Source organism: Dunckerocampus dactyliophorus, chromosome 10 (genome assembly GCF_027744805.1).
Source record: "Dunckerocampus dactyliophorus isolate RoL2022-P2 chromosome 10, RoL_Ddac_1.1, whole genome shotgun sequence".
Taxonomy (NCBI): Eukaryota; Metazoa; Chordata; class Actinopteri; order Syngnathiformes; family Syngnathidae; genus Dunckerocampus; species Dunckerocampus dactyliophorus.
The window spans coordinates 27,027,555-27,045,221 of record NC_072828.1 but is presented as its reverse complement, the minus strand read 5'-3'; the positions used below and the strand labels follow the sequence as shown (position 1 = coordinate 27,045,221).

The following is a 17,667-nucleotide window of genomic DNA, read 5'->3' as shown; positions in this document are numbered from 1 at the left end:
TGAAATACTAAAGAAAAAAAAGAATATTTGATCATATTTGAACCCCATGCTGCTAAAAAGACATTCTTTTTTCTCATAATAATAATAATAAGTTTGTTCTCGTAACATTGCAACTTTTTTCCTCGATAGAATACGCCTTCTTTCCCTTCGTATTTTGACTTTATTTTCAATAAATTACAGCAGTTTTTTTCCATTTCTGCTGTTTTTTTTTTAATGTTCCAACTAACTTTCTTCTTGTAAATTTTCTTCTCATCAACTTTTTCCAACGAGGGCCACATAGTGAAAAATGAAAGGGTGCAACCTTCCATATTTTGGAAATAAACACGTGTACTGTAGCTATGCTAACGCGTTGCCGTGTTGGTGAAAAAGCGTATTATTAGTATCAACTTCACTCTTTGGTGTCCCCCCCCCACGCCCCCTCCTCACCCCCCATTTTTGCAGTTTTTATTTATTTATTTTTTTTTATTTCAACTTTCTTCATAAAAATCTTCTAAAATGTTTCTTCTTGTAATATTCTGACTTTATTTCAGAATATTTTTACTTTATTCCTATAACATTATAACTCCCCCCCCCCATCTAATTTGCAAAATATTACAAGTTTATTTAGTGTTGTTTGATTCTCACAAGATTACAACTTTAAAAAAAACAACATTTTTTCTTTAATATTTCAACTCCATGCTACTAAAAGTAACATTTTCCTCATAATATTACGAGTTTATTTTCATTTTTGTAAAATGTCTTCTCGTAAAATTGCGGCTGCTGTTTGTTTTGTTGTTTTTTTTACATTTCCAACTATTTCAGCTTTCCTCCTGTAGATTTTCTTCTAGTGACTTTATTCCCATAATATCGTAACCTTTTCCCCAACCAAATTTTCCAAAAATTACCATTTTTTGGTTTTATTTTGCATAATGTTACAACTTTTAAAAACATGTCTTTTATCTTGCATATTTCAACTTTACGCTACCAAAATGACTATTTTTTCTCATAATATTTTGACTTTATTCTTGTAAAATTGCGGCAGAGTTTTCTATTTTTGCTATTTTTTGTTGTTACATTATATTTTTAGACTTAAAAAAAACTCACAAATGGCCCCTGGGCTTCACTTTGGACACCCATGCAGTCCATGTACTGTGTCATGTGTGTGTGTGTGTGATGGGTGGGCCAAAGTGACGCGCGTGTGCGTGGATGTGCTGCGTGTTGAAAAGCTGAGTGCGGACCGGAGGAGGAGTGAGACGAGTCTGCAGCTGCAGCGCGCACACAAACGCCTTCCTTTCTCCCAACAACCGGGGATGCCTGGTTGTCACATCGTCTACTTTTCTTGGGAAGGATTATTTCTCTTTTTAAATTGATTTGGTTCAACCGGAGACTTGACTCACAATGTAAGTGTCATTTGAATCATTTCTTGTCATGTTTTTCCACTCAGGATTGCGTTGTTTTGTGTTATTTTAACCCTAATTGGACACTCTTCCATGGACAGGTTCAAGAGAGTAACTTGCAGGACATCCGTCATTGATTAAAATGGCAGAATTACCAAAAGAAATCATGATACCATCTTGGAATGATGGGTTTTACTCCATCAGCATGCTTTACAACTTTGATTAGGGGACATAACTACCATACAGTCCCCAAAATTAGAGCGTAGCGGGCCGACAAGGAAGGGTCTTTTGGGCGAGCGGGACGACCCCTGGCATGAAATGATGGAAATGTGAGAATTTGACGAGCTGGGTTTTATTTCATGTCGCAAGTGACACGACATTCCTCACATTCTTCTCCAAGTGACACCAGCTTCATGAAAAAGTACCTCGCTTGAAGTCGCTCTGTCACTACTTTGATTTCATTTCCATTGTGGCATTGAAAATGAAATAGGACAAAAATCAAGGCTGTGGTAAAGTCAACCTTCTCCAGTTGTCAGAATTGTACGTATTCCACAGTGTGCATGGGAAACAACGTAAATAGGTACATTCTGTACGACGTGCATCGTAATGATATCATGACACTACTGCCCCAGGCGAGTAGTATACAAAGCAAGACATGTACATGTGGCCACATATTATGGCAACAAAGTCTTTTTCTCACAAAACAGCGGGGAAAAATGTTTTCTCATCTCATTTTAGAATACTTTGATGCAAAATTACTCACATCTACTTTTCTTTTGACTTCCAGTCAGATTATTTCCTCAGACCTTTGCTTGTTAAGGTTATCTATGAGTGTGAATGTTTGTCAATATGTGCCCTGTGGTTGACTGGCGACCAGTGCCCCCGTCCCTCGCCCAAAGTCAGCCGGGATAGGCTTCACCTCACCCTTGATCCTTAACAGGATAAGTGGTAGAAAAAAGAAATCCTGGCTAAGGATGAATTAATTGTGGTACATTTTCCAGCAGCCACCCTTTGGTATGTTTTCATCCAATTGAAGTTTGTTTCCCCCTCTTGTTTGGTCAGGAATGAACCAAGTAGTCAAAGTCAGGTGCGGCCCCAAACCCACTCATCTGACATCATCATGTCTACACGGGAACGTTTTCAGGTGGAAAGAGTAAAGTATTTTGGTGTTTCAGTCTTTAATCCACACGGCAATGGCGTACCCTGAAGTTGTATTTTGTTGCAACGGCTTCCAGAGTGGGAAAATCTGATAACGCTGCCTTGTCAGCAAACCGCTACTTTCTGAAAACGATAACGTTGCCGCCCCGTCGCCATCACATGACCGATTGTGTACTGCTACATATTATCTGAATATTTGGACTGGCATGCCTCCCAGTTAACATTCTCACGATATTGCTTTGTTTTATACTCCAAAATGACTCGCAGAAGTAATTCAACTTCGACATCAGTCTAGACAAGCCGGACAAGTGGAAGACGACGGACTTTACGGGCATGCGTTCTTTGTTCTTCTATAGTTTTGGTGTGTCACGCGGTTCGTTTGGTCTGCGTGTTCCCAGCACCACATCTACAGTCAAAGTTCCAAAATATTTTAAACTTGTATGACAAAGCTTGCATTTTTACTTTCAACTACGTGAAAGCCAAAGTTCTTCCAGATGCTTGTTTTTAATCCAGCGGGTGCGAGTCGGAGTTCACGCTCAGCACATTCTGGTAGCGTCTTACAGTTAGGGGCACCACCATAAACTGTTCGGACAGCACTTCCGCGTTCCGACATTTTTTTCCATCAGCATCGACTATTGACATTTATGAATTGATTAATAATCGTCAATGTCTGCATCACGATGCATCTAAGAATTGATTATTTTCCTCACCACTATAGGTGTGCCTTATGTATGACATTGTTTCGATCCATTCCCATGTGGGTGTGACTATTACTGAGCCAACACTGTGTGGACACGATTTTTTTTCAACCCACCACCAGGGGTGGACAGGGTCTAAGTCACATGTGTCAAACTCGTGCCCTGGAGGGCCGAGACGCTGCAGGTTTTCTCTCAAACCAGTTTCTTCAGCAGGTGATTTAATTGATGAGCTCCTTCCCTCAAACTGAAGGTGTTGATCATTAAAATCACCTGCTTTAGTGACTGGCTGAAAAGAAAACCTGCAGAGTCTCGGCCCTCCATGGCACGAGTTTGACACCCCTGGTCTAAGTGGTCTCGATACGGTTGAAAACATACCTGGCAGGATTTGGCTATAGTGAGAAAGCCGTCCAATCTTGATCTCTAACTAGCAAATGAACCAATCAAGTTTGATTCAAAACTACAGTAGGTAATGTACCCTTAGGTCATGTCCTATTGCGGTTGGTTCCCCAATGAGTGCCTCACAATATTTTGTTGACAATGCAAGTGCTGATCTGAACTTTCTCTTGTCTTTGTCAAGACCAGGATGAACAATAGAGATCGCTGGAAGGTGTACAAGAGGGTGAGTGTCATGTTCTTCCTGGCAGTGGTGGCGCTCACCGTTATCCAGAGAGGGAGCATCAACATGGGGGCTCCATTTGAACTCGAAAGGCAAACACGCATGGATGCCTCAGGGAGAGTGGAGTCCGGAGCTCCTCTTCAAGAGAAGATGCACTCCTTTCAGGGGGTGAAAGGCTTTTGGAAGGCAAGCAAACACCATCCGCCTTATGGAGGTCGATCCACCACCCAAGAACCCAGCATCACTCATGACAATAGCGCTACGACCTGGGATGTGACCGCCACCAACTGTACCGCCAACCACAATCTTTCAGGCCAGGATTGGTTTCAGGGTCTGGAGGATACATTCAAGCAGTTCATGCTTTATCGACACTGTCGTTACTTCCCAATGCTTCTCAACCACCCGCAAAAATGCTTTGGGGAGATTTATTTGCTCATGGTGATCAAATCTGTGGCAACCCAACATGATCGCAGAGAGGTCATTCGAAAAACGTGGGGAAAGGAGAGGGTCATAAATGGCAAGAGGATAAAGACATTCTTCCTTCTAGGTAAACCATCCAGCCAGGCCGAGAGGGCGAACCATCAGAAGCTTGTGGAGTATGAGAACCACATCTATGGGGATATCCTCCAGTGGGACTTCTTAGATAGCTTCTTTAATCTCACGCTGAAGGAGACGCACTTCCTCAAATGGTTCCATACCTACTGCCCAAGTGTTCAGTACATCTTCAAGGGGGACGACGATGTTTTCGTCAGTGTGGAGAACATCTTTGAGTTCCTTGACAGCACTAACCGTGCAAGGAACCTCTTTGTAGGGGATGTGATTTTTAAGGCTAAGCCGATCCGAAAAAAGGAAAATAAGTACTACATCCCACTGGCACTGTATAATAAAACCCATTACCCTCCGTACGCAGGCGGTGGGGGGTTTCTGATGGATGGTAACCTGGCAAGGAGGCTTCATTGGGTTGCAGATACCCTAGAGCTGTACCCCATTGACGATGTCTTTTTAGGTATGTGCCTGGAAGTCCTTCAGGTTGCTCCAGTAAAACATAATGCCTTTAAGACTTTTGGCCTTGTGAAAAACAAGAACAGCAAAATGAACAGAGAACCTTGTTTCTTTAGGAGCATGATTGTTGTTCACAAACTGCTCCCAACAGAACTCATACGCATGTGGCATCTGGTCAACAGCGACCTGGTCTGTTCACAAAAAGTGGAGATCCTATAGCTTGACCAGGACGATAAATGGACAGCGCCAAGTTGGATCTCACTGTCAGGATAGTCAAAGGCAAACTGTGCAATACTCTCCTTTCTGTGGAGAGGCTGGGACAGTATTTGCTATCGCTGTGGTATTTGTGTGGAGGTTCTCCAAAAATTGAGTAAATTATGTTTTAGGAAATTGTTGTATTTATAAGACATTTAAGACACTGAAGCTGTGGCATCAATCGGAACACGAAGGACGGCGATTACGTGATTTGTGATTTAGGCCTGCTGGTGCTGATCATTTCCTTTGGCACACTCCTTTGCAGCCTTCTCTTTGCTGGTCTCCTTGTAAAGACAGTGAGTCACTAATCATAAATCCATAAATGTGAATATTATTATTAAACAAAATCATGAATGTTTCTGCCTGCCATAAAGAATGAATGCTTTTTTTTAATGTAGGGTGCGTCACACTTGTCATTTTTGGTCTGGTTAATACTAAATCTAGTTTGTTCTGCTAGTACAGTTTGTTTGGTCAATTGTGAATGCAGTCCACCAAACAGGCGGCCTGAGAGATAGGTCTTGTCCACCTTCAGACAGACTCTCGTCCTGAGTGAGGCAAGCACCGACGCACCAAAACACTGTCTATGATGTAACCAAATGCGAGCAAAACCAGGCGATCTTTAGCAAAACCCAACAGAAAGCTGAGTGAAAATTATAAACAACGGTTAGGTAAGGGTTAGGTAGAGTTAAATGTAAGACCAGAAGCGTAAATATAGTCAGTTAGTAGCTTAAATACAAAAAAGCCTTACGTTTGTACGAGACCCAGAAGACGTCATGTCGCTTTGGAGGATTGAGTTTCGCCGGACAATGTCCAATCGACACACAATATCATGCAAATGTTTTATGCTGATAAAAATACAAGTCTGAACGCTTACCAAATTATACCAAAATATTTTTTTTTTCAGTTTTCTGGGACTACAAGTGTGAATGCACCCTTACAGTTGGTATTACTAGGCCCCCTAGAGGTCTGTATGCTGCTGTGCCTTTTATGGTTCACACTAAATATTACTTGAACTTTGGCCAGTATATGTGTGATATAGTGGTTTAAAAGTATGAGAATGACTAGTCTCTACCTCAGTAATCTATACACAGATCTCCTGTTTTCAAGTGTCACCAGGATGCAATTGTTTGGACATGCAGAAACATTCATTCAATAAACACTAACTTATCCTGTTCACAGTTATGGGTGGGTTGAAGCCTATCGTAGCTACGCTCTGGACTGGTCGCCAGAACCATTCTTTGCATTGTACTGGTCTTTGCAATTTTTGGAGGGAGGAACGACACTGACTTGATGTGGAGAGCAACTACTTCATACTGAGAGCTGCCCATGAAACTGAATGTGCTGATATACTTGATGTGACATTGACTGAAGGTTTACACGATGACATTGTACTAAAACTATTACTGGTACGACTATGTAAGACAGGGGTGTCCAAAGTGCAGGGCGGGGGCCATTTGCAACCAGCGACTTTTTTTTATTGGCCCAAGGGCACATTCTAAAATTATAATTTAATAAAATAAAAATCGAATACATTAAAAATGTATCGTGATATGAGAAACAAACAAAACAAAAAAATTGCAAAAAATTAAAATAAAAAAAAATGGTTGTGGAAAAAGTTACAATATTATGGAAATAAAGTCAGAATTATAAGAAGAAAAATTATAAAAAAAGAAAGTTGAAATAGTTGGAATAAAAGAAGCAGAAATGGAAAAAAACAGTTGGAACTTTATTTAAAGTCAAATCAAGAGAAAGAAGGTGTATTGTACTGAGATAAAAAGTTGCAATTTTACAAGAAAATACTCTGAATATTATGAGGAAAAATAATGTACTTACTAGCTTAGAGTTGAAATATTAAAGAGAAAAAATATTTTTTTAAGTTGTAATATTATGAGAAAAAAATGTAATTTTTTAAAGTTAGCTTGGGGAAAATTTTATAATATAGGAATAAAATCTTATTACAAGAAAATTTGCAAAGATTATTTATGAAGAAATTTGAAATATTTGGAAAATTTAAAACTGCAAAAAAAGAGAAAAACAGAGCAAAGTTCATACTATTAATACACTTTTTCACCTATATGATTAAGCAGAGATGCAGTTTTTTCTTGAAATATTTTTAACATCTTAGCTTTGCTTTACAAAATATCAAAGTGGGCCTTTTCAGTATGTGGCCCTCACTGGAAAAGGTCTGGACACCCCTGATGTAGGATGTTAATTTAGGAACCCTGCCCTCGACAAAATGTGAGCTTAAATGTTTAACGCATGGAATGTTCCATGGTTATTAATATTTTGGGAGTGGGAGTTAATTATGGTCTCGGTGATGTAAATACTGTATATGCACACATTAAAGAATGTAAATAAATGTTGAGTTTTGGTCCAAAAAGAATTGTTCTTTGTAAATCTGTCCTGGATCAGCTGCTTTTGTGTTCGCCCTTATCAGCATCTTTGTGAAGATCTGCAACAGGTCAGCCAACAATAGTGTCCAATGTTGACGCGGGAGAGGCAGTCACGCTACGTGACAGTAAACAGTAAATATAACTTTACGTGGCTATGAAGGTAATAAACAATGGTCCTCATGAAACATTTTGTAAGAACATAAAGACATAACCAAATGTAGAGATGCAACAATTAATCGATTATTATTAATCGAGCAAATCCGCTCCAATTTAATAATGATGACGTCCCCACTCCGTTGCCGTCACGTGACCAGAATTGAGCTTTGACGACAAGCCAACATATCTGAATATTTTGAGTGCCTTGACTCACCGCAGTCGACATTCTGCCGGTATTTTCTTGTCTTATACCTGCACAGGGCGGACGCTACCATTTTTCAAAAAAGAAAAAAAAAAAAAAAAAGAACGTTCGTGTGGACAGGACAGTTGACGGTAATACAAGTAGCTGTTTGGACCACACCGACGGCAGCTTTATGGCAAGAAAAATTAACATATCAGACTTAATTGCACAGTCATCCACAGCAAATTTCCCACTCAAGTGATACTATTCCACTCCACGACCGCTTTCTTTAATCTACAGACCAACAACTGTTGACACTTACTGGTGGAAGCGTTTGATGTCAGTCTGGTTAATGGATTGAGCAGCGGTTTTTCCACACAAGTACTCTTTTCGCAAAGGCCCCCCGAAAAACAACTTTGTTGGCACAAGCAGGAGGTGAGAATTTTACTGCTTGGGTTCAAATGAAAAGTTGCGTTCCTTAGTATAAACGTTGCTAAAGTTTTATAGAAAATGGGAGTGTTTACCAAGATAAGGACTATTCCCACCTCCAAATACACTGCTTAGTTGAACCCTGATGGCGACCATTTTTTGGCCATCCGGTGTAACTAACGCTAGTCATGACCCTCGCCATGCCAACTGGGCTAGCATTAAAATTAAATTGTGCCCACACAATCGGAACACTTAATTTATTCTTCCAAATGCTTCTCGTGGTATAGTTGAAGGAAAAACCCTCCGTCGTGATGTTCGACATACTTTACTGCAGTTTAGTGGAGAATTGAGCTATTAGCCTGCCCCCTGGTGGAGAAAGGGTTACCATATGAAGCCTGTCATTTTCTAGACTTCAGTCGTTGCTGCGAAGATCTTAAATATCAGACAGGCATTTCAAATTTTAAAGAACTTTAGAACAAATACCTCGGTGGAAGTCTAAAAATGTGTACTACTCGAATGCTTTCATTTACGTGAAACGGCAGAAGTGAAACCAACTACAAAATACCCCGGATGTTTTTGCACCGCCCATTTCGGAGACTTCCGTGTACTTGCCATCCCAGAATGCATTGCGTTTCAGTGCGCGCCAAATGGCTGCCGTGCGTTTTCCCCGTAGTAAGGGTATTTCCGCTGTAAACTTTCCATTTTAACAGCCATCTCGCCTGAAGCAAACATCACTAAACTTATGGAGTGCATGTTTCGCAGTTGGCTACCGTTTTTATAACGCATTAAAAATAAAATAAGAGTATTAATATCTCAGACACAGGGAAGCCCAATATTGACAGACGTTTAAAAATCACCACCTTTACGGTTTATTCAATCAGACAATTAGATTCTCAGATGGGAAAAATTAGTCAACAATACAAATATGTTACAGATCAGAGGTGCTCGCCTTCCAACTTGAACATATGTCCCGAAAAAAAAAAAAAAAAACACAATGACAGTTTGTCATGGTAACGCCAAACTCTTGAGTGGACTCAATCCTCTAGCAAAATATGCTTTACACATTACAGCAAGACTAAAGCAAATGATAAACGATAAAGAGTGGATACAAGTGTATTTTACAAATGGTAAAATGGAAATCACAAACTGTTTTAATTTACACATGTATGTATGTATGTATGTATGTATGTTTGGGGGTGGGGGTAGAAGACGAGCTCAGTTTTCACAGCAAACTGGTTTGCCAGACCCATAACATTTCACTCCTTTAGAAACACAAACTAACCGGGTGAAGGGGTGCAAGATCTCATTCAAGACATTCATTACTCACATGAGTTGAAAGGTCAAACATGCCATTTTGGCACAGGAGGGCAGGTAAAGTTTGAGGGTTCTAAATATAAAGGGCTAAAATGCCCATTAACAGTTAAATATAACAATGACGCTTTCTGGAATGTCCAAAAGCTCTGAAAACTGATGAAACCAGAGTCCATTCAAAAAGTAAAAGACTAAAAAGGATTTAGTCATCAAACTTGATTCTCTTTCCTTGGGGCTTGGCTCCAAATCCTCCACCACCTCGTCCGCCTGAAATGACAAGACAATGGGTTAGTAGTTGTCACAAAGCTCCACCACACTGTTCTTCCTGAGTTAAGTGTCAACTGTGAGCGGATAATAGAGTTGGGCGATCATTTTTATATACGTATATAAGTTCTTTCAATTATTAAAAAAAAAAAAAAAAATACTTTTACCGGTATAAAACGGTACCATATCTAATGGAAAAGCAGAGTTGATTACATGTGTTTCCTGCAACTACGGGCTACAGTGCACTGTATTGATGCATGACTGTGAGGTACCTCTAATTTAGAAGTGGTTTGCTTTCGATAGAGCAGATGTGGAGTAGCTGATTCATTGGTATTCATGTCTCTTCTGTTGCTTCATTTATTGGTATTAATGTTTGTTCTTCATTTTCTTGTTTTTTCTTTTTTGGGCGAATGAACAGAACAAGAATTTCATTGCATAGCAGAACTACCTGTTTTACTGTGCATATGACAATAAAACTCATGGTCCACTACATAACCAGCAACTGGAAGTTGAAGTTGTCTGGTCTCCAGACAGGAATTTTTTTCCCCCCCGAGGAGCACACAGGTGAACACATGGCAAGTGAGTTGAATGACTCCAGGAATGGGACTTGTGTAACAAGTGTGTAACTACCGACAGTGGATCTAATGTGAAAGCAACTGGAAAAGACAACACAGTGCCATAGGTAAACTTACTTTTCATTAGTTTTAATTATATGGGTTAAGGTTTGCAGCTATATATATATATATATATATATATATATATATATATATATATATATATATATATATATATATATATATATATATATATATATATATATATATATATATATATATATATATATATATATAACGTTGCAGCCAACAAGAAAAAATTTACCTCCAAAGCCGCCGCGTCCGCGACCACCTCCACGAGGGCCTCCTCTACCTCTTCCACCAAAGCCACCGCCTCTGCCGCCACGTCCGCCGAATCCGCCACCGCGACCACCTCTGCCGAAGCCGCCACCGCGGCCACCAAAACCACCTCCGCGGCCTCCACGGAATCCACCCTCGCCCTTGGGCCTGGCGTAGTCGAGTGTCACCTTGCTGCCGTCGATCTCACCGTCCTCCATAGCTTCCTTAGCTGCCTTGCAATCATCTTCATTGTCAAAGTCCACAAAGCCAAAGCTAAGGAGGGAACAGTACAAAAGTACAAACTTTTGTATGAATACAGCATAACCTCAACTCCAAACATTTTTATCCAAGGTTCAATTATACATTTATACAAGCTGTAACTGGGCATTCATTTGCAAAGCTTCTCATATGACAAGAACTCCCACAATAGTCTTTCTACTTCTCGTTTGAGGCTGTGCACGGTCAGGGTTTTTGTACTTCAAACCTACCCTTTGGAAGACCCTGTCTCTCTGTCTGTGACAATTCTAGCACCCACTGCACCGTCAAAAGCATCCTTGAGCGTTTCATCAGTCGTATCCTCTGAGAGACCCTTGACGAACAGCGTCTTCGTTGGACCTTGCAAAAAAAAAAAAAAAAAAGTGTCAGTTGTTTATTACCAAAGCATCAGGTTAAGAGGCACGTGTAAATCAGATCAGGACTTGACTATCTTACAAATCGTCACAGAATTTCAGATGCTCAAGTTTTCATCACATCTGATTACAACAACACCGTTTTGATCAATTCCAGTTTGAAGACCTACCCGAGTTTCCCCTGCCTCCTTCTGCCCTGTTGTCTCTGCTCTGGCTGAACTCCAGTCGGATCATGCGGCCTTCAATCTCTGTGTTGTTCATGTAGTCCATGGCTTCCTTGCAGTCTTCCATGCTCTCAAACTCTACAAAAGCAAACCTGCCAACGACAAATAGCGATGAACGTGGGGGTTCAAAACACCACAAGGCTGCCTGGTGTTACAAATGTACTTGTAGCACAGCAGACATGGCATTACACCCTCATGTGACCGGGGTGGCGCCGGTTTTAACCGTGCACCTGGCTCTGCTTCTCGTGCGAATCCGTGCATAATCATGGCAAGATTACCAGGAGCTCATGAGAAGGTTGAAAACTAGACATGGCACAACTTGAGTTTGCTCACCCTTTAGGTCTGCCGTCTCTCTGTGGCACTCTGATGGAAACAGCCTTCTCAAACACGGATTGCAGGGTCTCCTCTGTGGCACTGAAGGCTAGATTATTCACCACTAATGTTTTACTCGGTGGTACTGCACCTGCTGCTCCTGCAAGGAACGAGATATTCACATCAAGCCACTTTTTTTTTTTTTAACTGCATGAGAACACTGCACCAAATATTTACCTGCCCCCTTAGCACCTTTCTGGCTTTTCTCTCCTACAAAGTCTACAATAATGGACCTCCCATGCACATCAGAACCCTGTGCCTCTTCTAGCATCTTCTCTGCCTCAGCCTCAGTTTTGAACTCAATGTAGGCAATGCTGTCAAAAAGAAAATGACAATTTTATTCATGCTTGCAAATGTATGGAGTACTTTAATGAAATATTGTTTAAGAATGCCTTAAGTGTGCTTATTCCTACCCTCTGTTGAGGCTGTTGTGGCCTGGTGGAACCCTGATATCCACTGCATCTTCAAAGAGCTCCCTCAAGTCCTCAACCCCGACAGAAAAGGGAATGTTTTTTACAAAAAGTGTCCGTGCATCCCTTTCTGCAGACAAATGGTCAAGAATGTCAAGAGAATGCCGTACAATGTTTCCTCAACAAAGCTAAGCAACACCACCAATACCTTTCTTTTCTTCCTGTGAGTTCTCTTTGTTCCTTGCCTTGTCCAGTTTGATCTCCTGGCCCATAAACTTTTTACCGTTGAGCTCCAGAGCTTTCTGCATGTCCCCCTGAGATCCAAAGTCTACATAGCCAAATTTCCTAAATGAAGAATGACATTCAAAATTATTGGTCCAAACTTGAACACAACACAGTAGCTTTGCCTTTATTAAACAAATTGGTCCTGCAAATTACCTAATTCAACATGCATGGTATAACTGCTGTTTTACTATGCACATGACAATAAAACTCTTGAATCTTGAATCTCTTGAAGATAAATGCTTTTTCATACCTGGAGCCGCCTAACCGGACATCAGCAATCTCAATGCCATTCTTGGAGAAGAATTTCCTCATTGCAGTTTTGATTTCTTCAAAGTCCTTCTCAGAATTCAGGTTGCCAACAAATAGACAGAAACCTGCCAGATAACGGGGGGGATACACTTTCAGTGCCAGCAATATATTAACAAACTACAGACTTTCCCGTTTGAATTTCACAGCTTCACTCCTGTTTTTTCTTATAGCAGTTTTGTGGCCAACTACAGCCTATTAGTAAAAAAAAAATTATGCATAAGCAAATCATGTACTCTTGGACTAAATTAAGCATAAAAATTGCCAAATGAACAAAAATACTGTACAAAAAAGGCATTCAGAAGACTCAAAAGACAGTGTAGCATTCTAGAGTAATGTTACATTGATGACAACCACGGCAGGAAGTATGCTGTCCAGAAAACTCCCAATGCCAATGACTTCCACTCACTAGTAGCCCCGCCTCCACAAAGAGGCTGAATGATAGGACGGCTGACTGTTCATTCCACTATATAACCAATCCAGGCTGTGTGGTACGCAGATGAAACACACGTATATGTCAATTTATAGAGGGTGATATATTTGGACTTGTTCTTTTTTTTAAATAGTTCGATTAATCGATTTATCTAACATGACAGGCCGTAGTCCTACTTTGCAAAAATTCACTGATCACGGTTGGGTCTGGAGTCAATTAACTGTGATAAACAAAGAGTCAGCCAAAGGATAGCCAAAAGAGCAAACAGTTTTACCATCTCCATCTGACTTTGCTTTCTTGGCAGGTGGAGTGTCCTTGCTCTCCGCCTTCCTCTTGGCAGGGGTCACTGGGGGCTCTGTCAAATTGTACGTAAAAATACAGTCATTCCACTTTGGAGGAAGCAGATTTGGTGGTTGTGGATGGTGTGTGTGTGTGTATAGTGGGCAGTACAATGCTATAGCTATTCATGTAAGAACTGTCATTTTGGTTATCAAGAAAATCATGGGAGTTGCTAGATATCAGCTCTTAAACTCTTGTGAGCTGTATTTGTTAAATTTGTCCAAACCTTTAGTTGTACCAGGCATTAAAATGTATCAATAAACTGAACAAACAAGTGTGGTTGAATCTTTTCCATGACTCAATTACCCAATTTTGCATTGCAAGCACCACCAATTGTAACGACGCAAATGACTGGATGCCATGACTCACCTTCTTCCTCATCATCATCCTCCTCATCATCATCGTCGTCATCATCATCTTCCTCATCATCCTCCTCCTCTTCAGACTCTTCCTTGGCTTTCACCATGCCTGCCTTCTTTGCCTTTGCGGCTGCTGGAGAAGGTGTGGTGTCCATCTCCTCTTCAGAGTCTAAAAGCCACAGAAGCCATTGGGTTAAAAAGAGAGCCGTGATTGTATGCAACCCTCAAGACACGAGCACTGCATCAGACACGTGTAAAGCAACATCATTTGTCAGAATTAAGTCCCTTGTTGATCATCACTTGCAAGCCACAGTCTACCCAGACAAACGTACATGCATCACCGTACCTTCATCATCATCATCCTCCTCCTCCTGTTTGGCTGGCTTGGCCTTTGGCTTCACTTGTTTTGCAGCCTTCTTGGGAGGTGGGGCCTCTTCTTCTGATTCTTCATCATCATCATCATCATCTGAGGGCTCCTTTGCAGGCTTGCCCTTCACTTGCTTGGCAGGAGCCTTCACAGCAGGTTTGGCTACTTTCTTGGGGGGTGGGGGTTCCTCGTCAGACTCATCTGGAGACAGCAGATCAAGTCAGCCATTTTCTTCGAACCCATGCAAAACTTTTATGTACTCAAGGAGTTGTTCATGTCACAGCGATTGAGGATAGAACTGGCGCACAAACAAACACCAGCACCGAAGACATTGCGTTGTAGGTCACTTTTCCTCCGAACATTACACACATGAGTACTGCAAAACTGCACGCGTGCCAAGAAATGGAGGGTGGGACATAACACTATATGAACAGGATGACCAACCATCATCATCGTCGTCGTCGTCTTCATCTTCAGACTCTTCAGCAGGCGCAGCTTTACCAGCGGCTTTCTTTGGGGGTGGTGGTTCCTCTTCTGCAGAAACAAAGCATGCCATATTCGTTTAACAGGTTCAGTAAGAGATTTTCAAACTTTCTTTGGTTACACCAAGTCAATCTGGAACCAGTGGTGAGCAAACACGTGTGTGTGTTTTTTTTTTTTTTGGGGGGGGGGGGGGGGGGGGGGAGGCAACTCAAGATATTAAATGCCACCAATAAGCCTCACATTTTTTAATTTACGCTGCATTTTGGACTTGTGCATGAGTAGCAATTTATGACAAGAATCCGGCCTGTCAAACATGTGCAATATGTGCATTTTAAGCAAAATTTTTCTTTCTGCCCGAATTAAGCATAAAATTACCTAATACACAAATATGATGTGTACAAGCTGACGCCATGTGGCATTCTACACTGGTCACTAGGTGCCAGTAATGTTACTGTAATGTTCCACGAGAAACAAGCACCAGACATGTCGGAAGAGGTCTTATTGTAGGTTTGAATTATCTCACAACAGGCACGGTAACATAACCATTACAACGCAACTGCCTGCTTATGTCACTTCCTGTCCTTATTGCAGCACACAGGAGCGTCTACTATATTGGGTAATAAGAGTGTAAAGGTGAGTATAGGGCTGCCACTTCATGTCTAGGGGCTCTAATGTTCAAAATCATATTTAAAAGGAGGTGGTAAACTGCTCTAAATACAAAAAGATTTAGGATTTATAAATAAGGAATCCTACTTTGCAGAGATTCACTTATGGTTGTGTATAGGACCTATTAACCGCAATAAAAAAGGGATTACTGTACCACTCACCTGACTCATCTTCACTTTCTGCTTTCTTGGCGGCTTTGCCGTTTTTAACAGCCTTGGCGGCTTTGGCCGGTGTCGCTTTCTTTACCGCTTTCGGAGGAGGAGCCTGGCAAACAAAGTTGAATGGGCAAATTAGTACAATACTTTGAACACGAAAATACCAGCTATCTCGAATATAACGCACCTCTTCCTCTTCACTGCTCTCCTCTTCACTTGATTCCTCCTCCACTTCTTTTGGAGGCGGAGGGGCTTTTTTCTTCAGGTTTGCTTGTTTATTTGCTGCCTGCAAATACATACAAAAAAATATCACTGTTTAACCTTAATTTCAAGCAAATGAACAGACGTGTGACTCATTTTACAGTGTTAGGGGGATCTCATTCTGATAAAAATTAAAAATTATTGCTAAGTGCATTAGCATTTAATGAAGTACGGAGTATACCACGTTGGGGGGGGGGGGGGGGGGGGGGTGTCCATTGTAGGCGAAATGTGGCGGCCTCTGCGTTCCACCTCGTGTGTCACTGTGGGGGAGGCGCAAAACCCACGTGGATATCCGCATGTTAGCATGTTGGCTAACGTAGCGGTGTGCGTGCGATCAAACATGCCGATGAACAAAGCGTTAAAAACTGCGATGGCAATATACGTGCGACATATCCCCCCAATACTCAAAACAGTGTAAATATGGCAGTGCCACTAACTGGGTGCCTGAGACCGACAAATTACCGCATTTCACCAGCTAACCCTCGTATTAATACTTACATTAACCATTTTGCTCAACCGATTATTTAATATAAATAAGTATTGTGTTGAAAAACCTTGCCGTTGGCAGGTTTTACGTCATGTGTGCGTCAAATTAGAGCGATCAAGTCGAGAACGCGCACGAATGCCATTTTGAGTGGCTAGCTTACAGAAACGTTAGCAGGCCGAGCTAGGACGCCTCACCACTGAACAAACATGGCCGCTCACTTCACAGCACGAAACGCCTATTTTCTCGCCATTACACCGCGTTTTGCCCCCAGACTAAGATAGCATTTAAACATACATATAATCCAATACAGTAATTATTTATAGTGTCTCGGCAACCACTTCTACTTCTGTCATAATCCCTTCTTAAAGACGTAGCACAACTTCACCATGAAGGCCTCGTGCTAAGACACAAAGCAAACATTATTGCGCCAAAAATGACTTTTAAGTTTAAATGTCTTACCTTTGCTAACTTCACCATGGTGCCGTCGTGTGTTTCAATGAAACACAAATAAGTGGACGTTGGGAAAACAAGCTAGTAAACAGCTAATGCATGCACGTGGCTGAGCCTACACGGTGGGGCATTAGTCAGGAAAGACAGAGCTGAGGAGAACGCGTTCCTTACCCTCTTGCAACGCGCGGGCACGCGAAAACATCCCGCGTGACTCTGTCGTCCAATCAGAAGGGAGGAGATTTAAATCGTGCCCGCGCCTCGCCTGCATGGCTTTAAAATGGGCTATTTGTTCACAAGGCTTTTCTATAATAATTACAATACTTAGAATGGCGGGGGCTGGAACATATTTAAACAATAATAAGAAATTAAAATTGAAATGCAAATGTTAAGGCTGACTTTGCTTCATACTGCTTTACACTGGTCATGTGATGGGGGTGGGGCAACATGGGGTCTTGCAGCTGTTTTCGAACCATGTGGTTTAAATGTCGCACATGTTTGCCTGTTGTACTGGAAACTTGGGAGTATTTAGCATTTGAATCGACGATGCAATTCAGGGTTTCTGCTGCATGTAATTGATTGTGGCGCACCACTACTGCAAAATAAAATCCACCAAACATTAAACATGAGTTTTTTAACCTTCAAAATAATGTTAATAATAGATTGCATAACTGGATAGACTGCATATGCTATATAGATGCATATGTAGCTT

The 17,667-nt window shown here is 41.2% G+C and overlaps 2 protein-coding genes and 2 non-coding genes across 6 annotated transcripts; 1 reads left to right on the top strand and 3 right to left on the bottom strand.

Annotated features, from left to right (window-relative positions):
- The first annotated feature begins 1,193 nt into the window (after nt 1–1,193).
- Nucleotides 1,194–9,838, top strand: b3gnt7 (UDP-GlcNAc:betaGal beta-1,3-N-acetylglucosaminyltransferase 7). Of its 3 annotated transcripts, XR_008572657.1 has the most exons (3): nt 1,194–1,379; nt 3,815–5,401; nt 6,285–9,838. XR_008572657.1 is itself a non-coding variant. In XM_054789179.1 (2 exons), coding segments are annotated over exons 1-2 (1,257 nt in total). In that variant the 5' UTR covers nt 1,194–1,377; the 3' UTR covers nt 5,070–7,844. The 3 variants fall into 3 exon arrangements, 2 of the variants coding, with proteins under 2 accessions (XP_054645154.1, XP_054645155.1); XM_054789179.1 differs by having other exon boundaries at nt 3,815–7,844; XM_054789180.1 differs by having other exon boundaries at nt 1,195–1,379; nt 3,810–7,844.
- On the bottom strand, nt 9,106–17,131 carry ncl (nucleolin). The gene is made up of 16 exons (XM_054789178.1): nt 16,968–17,131; nt 15,948–16,046; nt 15,767–15,869; nt 14,901–14,990; nt 14,436–14,657; nt 14,100–14,258; nt 13,666–13,746; nt 12,903–13,026; nt 12,576–12,712; nt 12,371–12,497; nt 12,135–12,271; nt 11,919–12,057; nt 11,532–11,677; nt 11,221–11,347; nt 10,719–11,005; nt 9,106–9,842 (listed from the first exon to the last, which is right to left on the bottom strand). The coding sequence occupies exons 1-16, from the start codon at nt 16,983–16,985 to the stop codon at nt 9,778–9,780; spliced, it is 2,061 nt and encodes a 686-aa protein (XP_054645153.1). The 5' UTR covers nt 16,986–17,131; the 3' UTR covers nt 9,106–9,777.
- Nucleotides 14,328–14,396, bottom strand: LOC129189378 (small nucleolar RNA SNORD82). Its single transcript, XR_008572798.1, has one exon. It is a non-coding gene; the product is annotated as a small nucleolar RNA SNORD82 (small nucleolar RNA).
- Nucleotides 14,729–14,865, bottom strand: LOC129189379 (small nucleolar RNA SNORA57). The gene has a single exon (XR_008572799.1). It is a non-coding gene; the product is annotated as a small nucleolar RNA SNORA57 (small nucleolar RNA).
- Nucleotides 17,132–17,667: the final 536 nt, after the last annotated feature.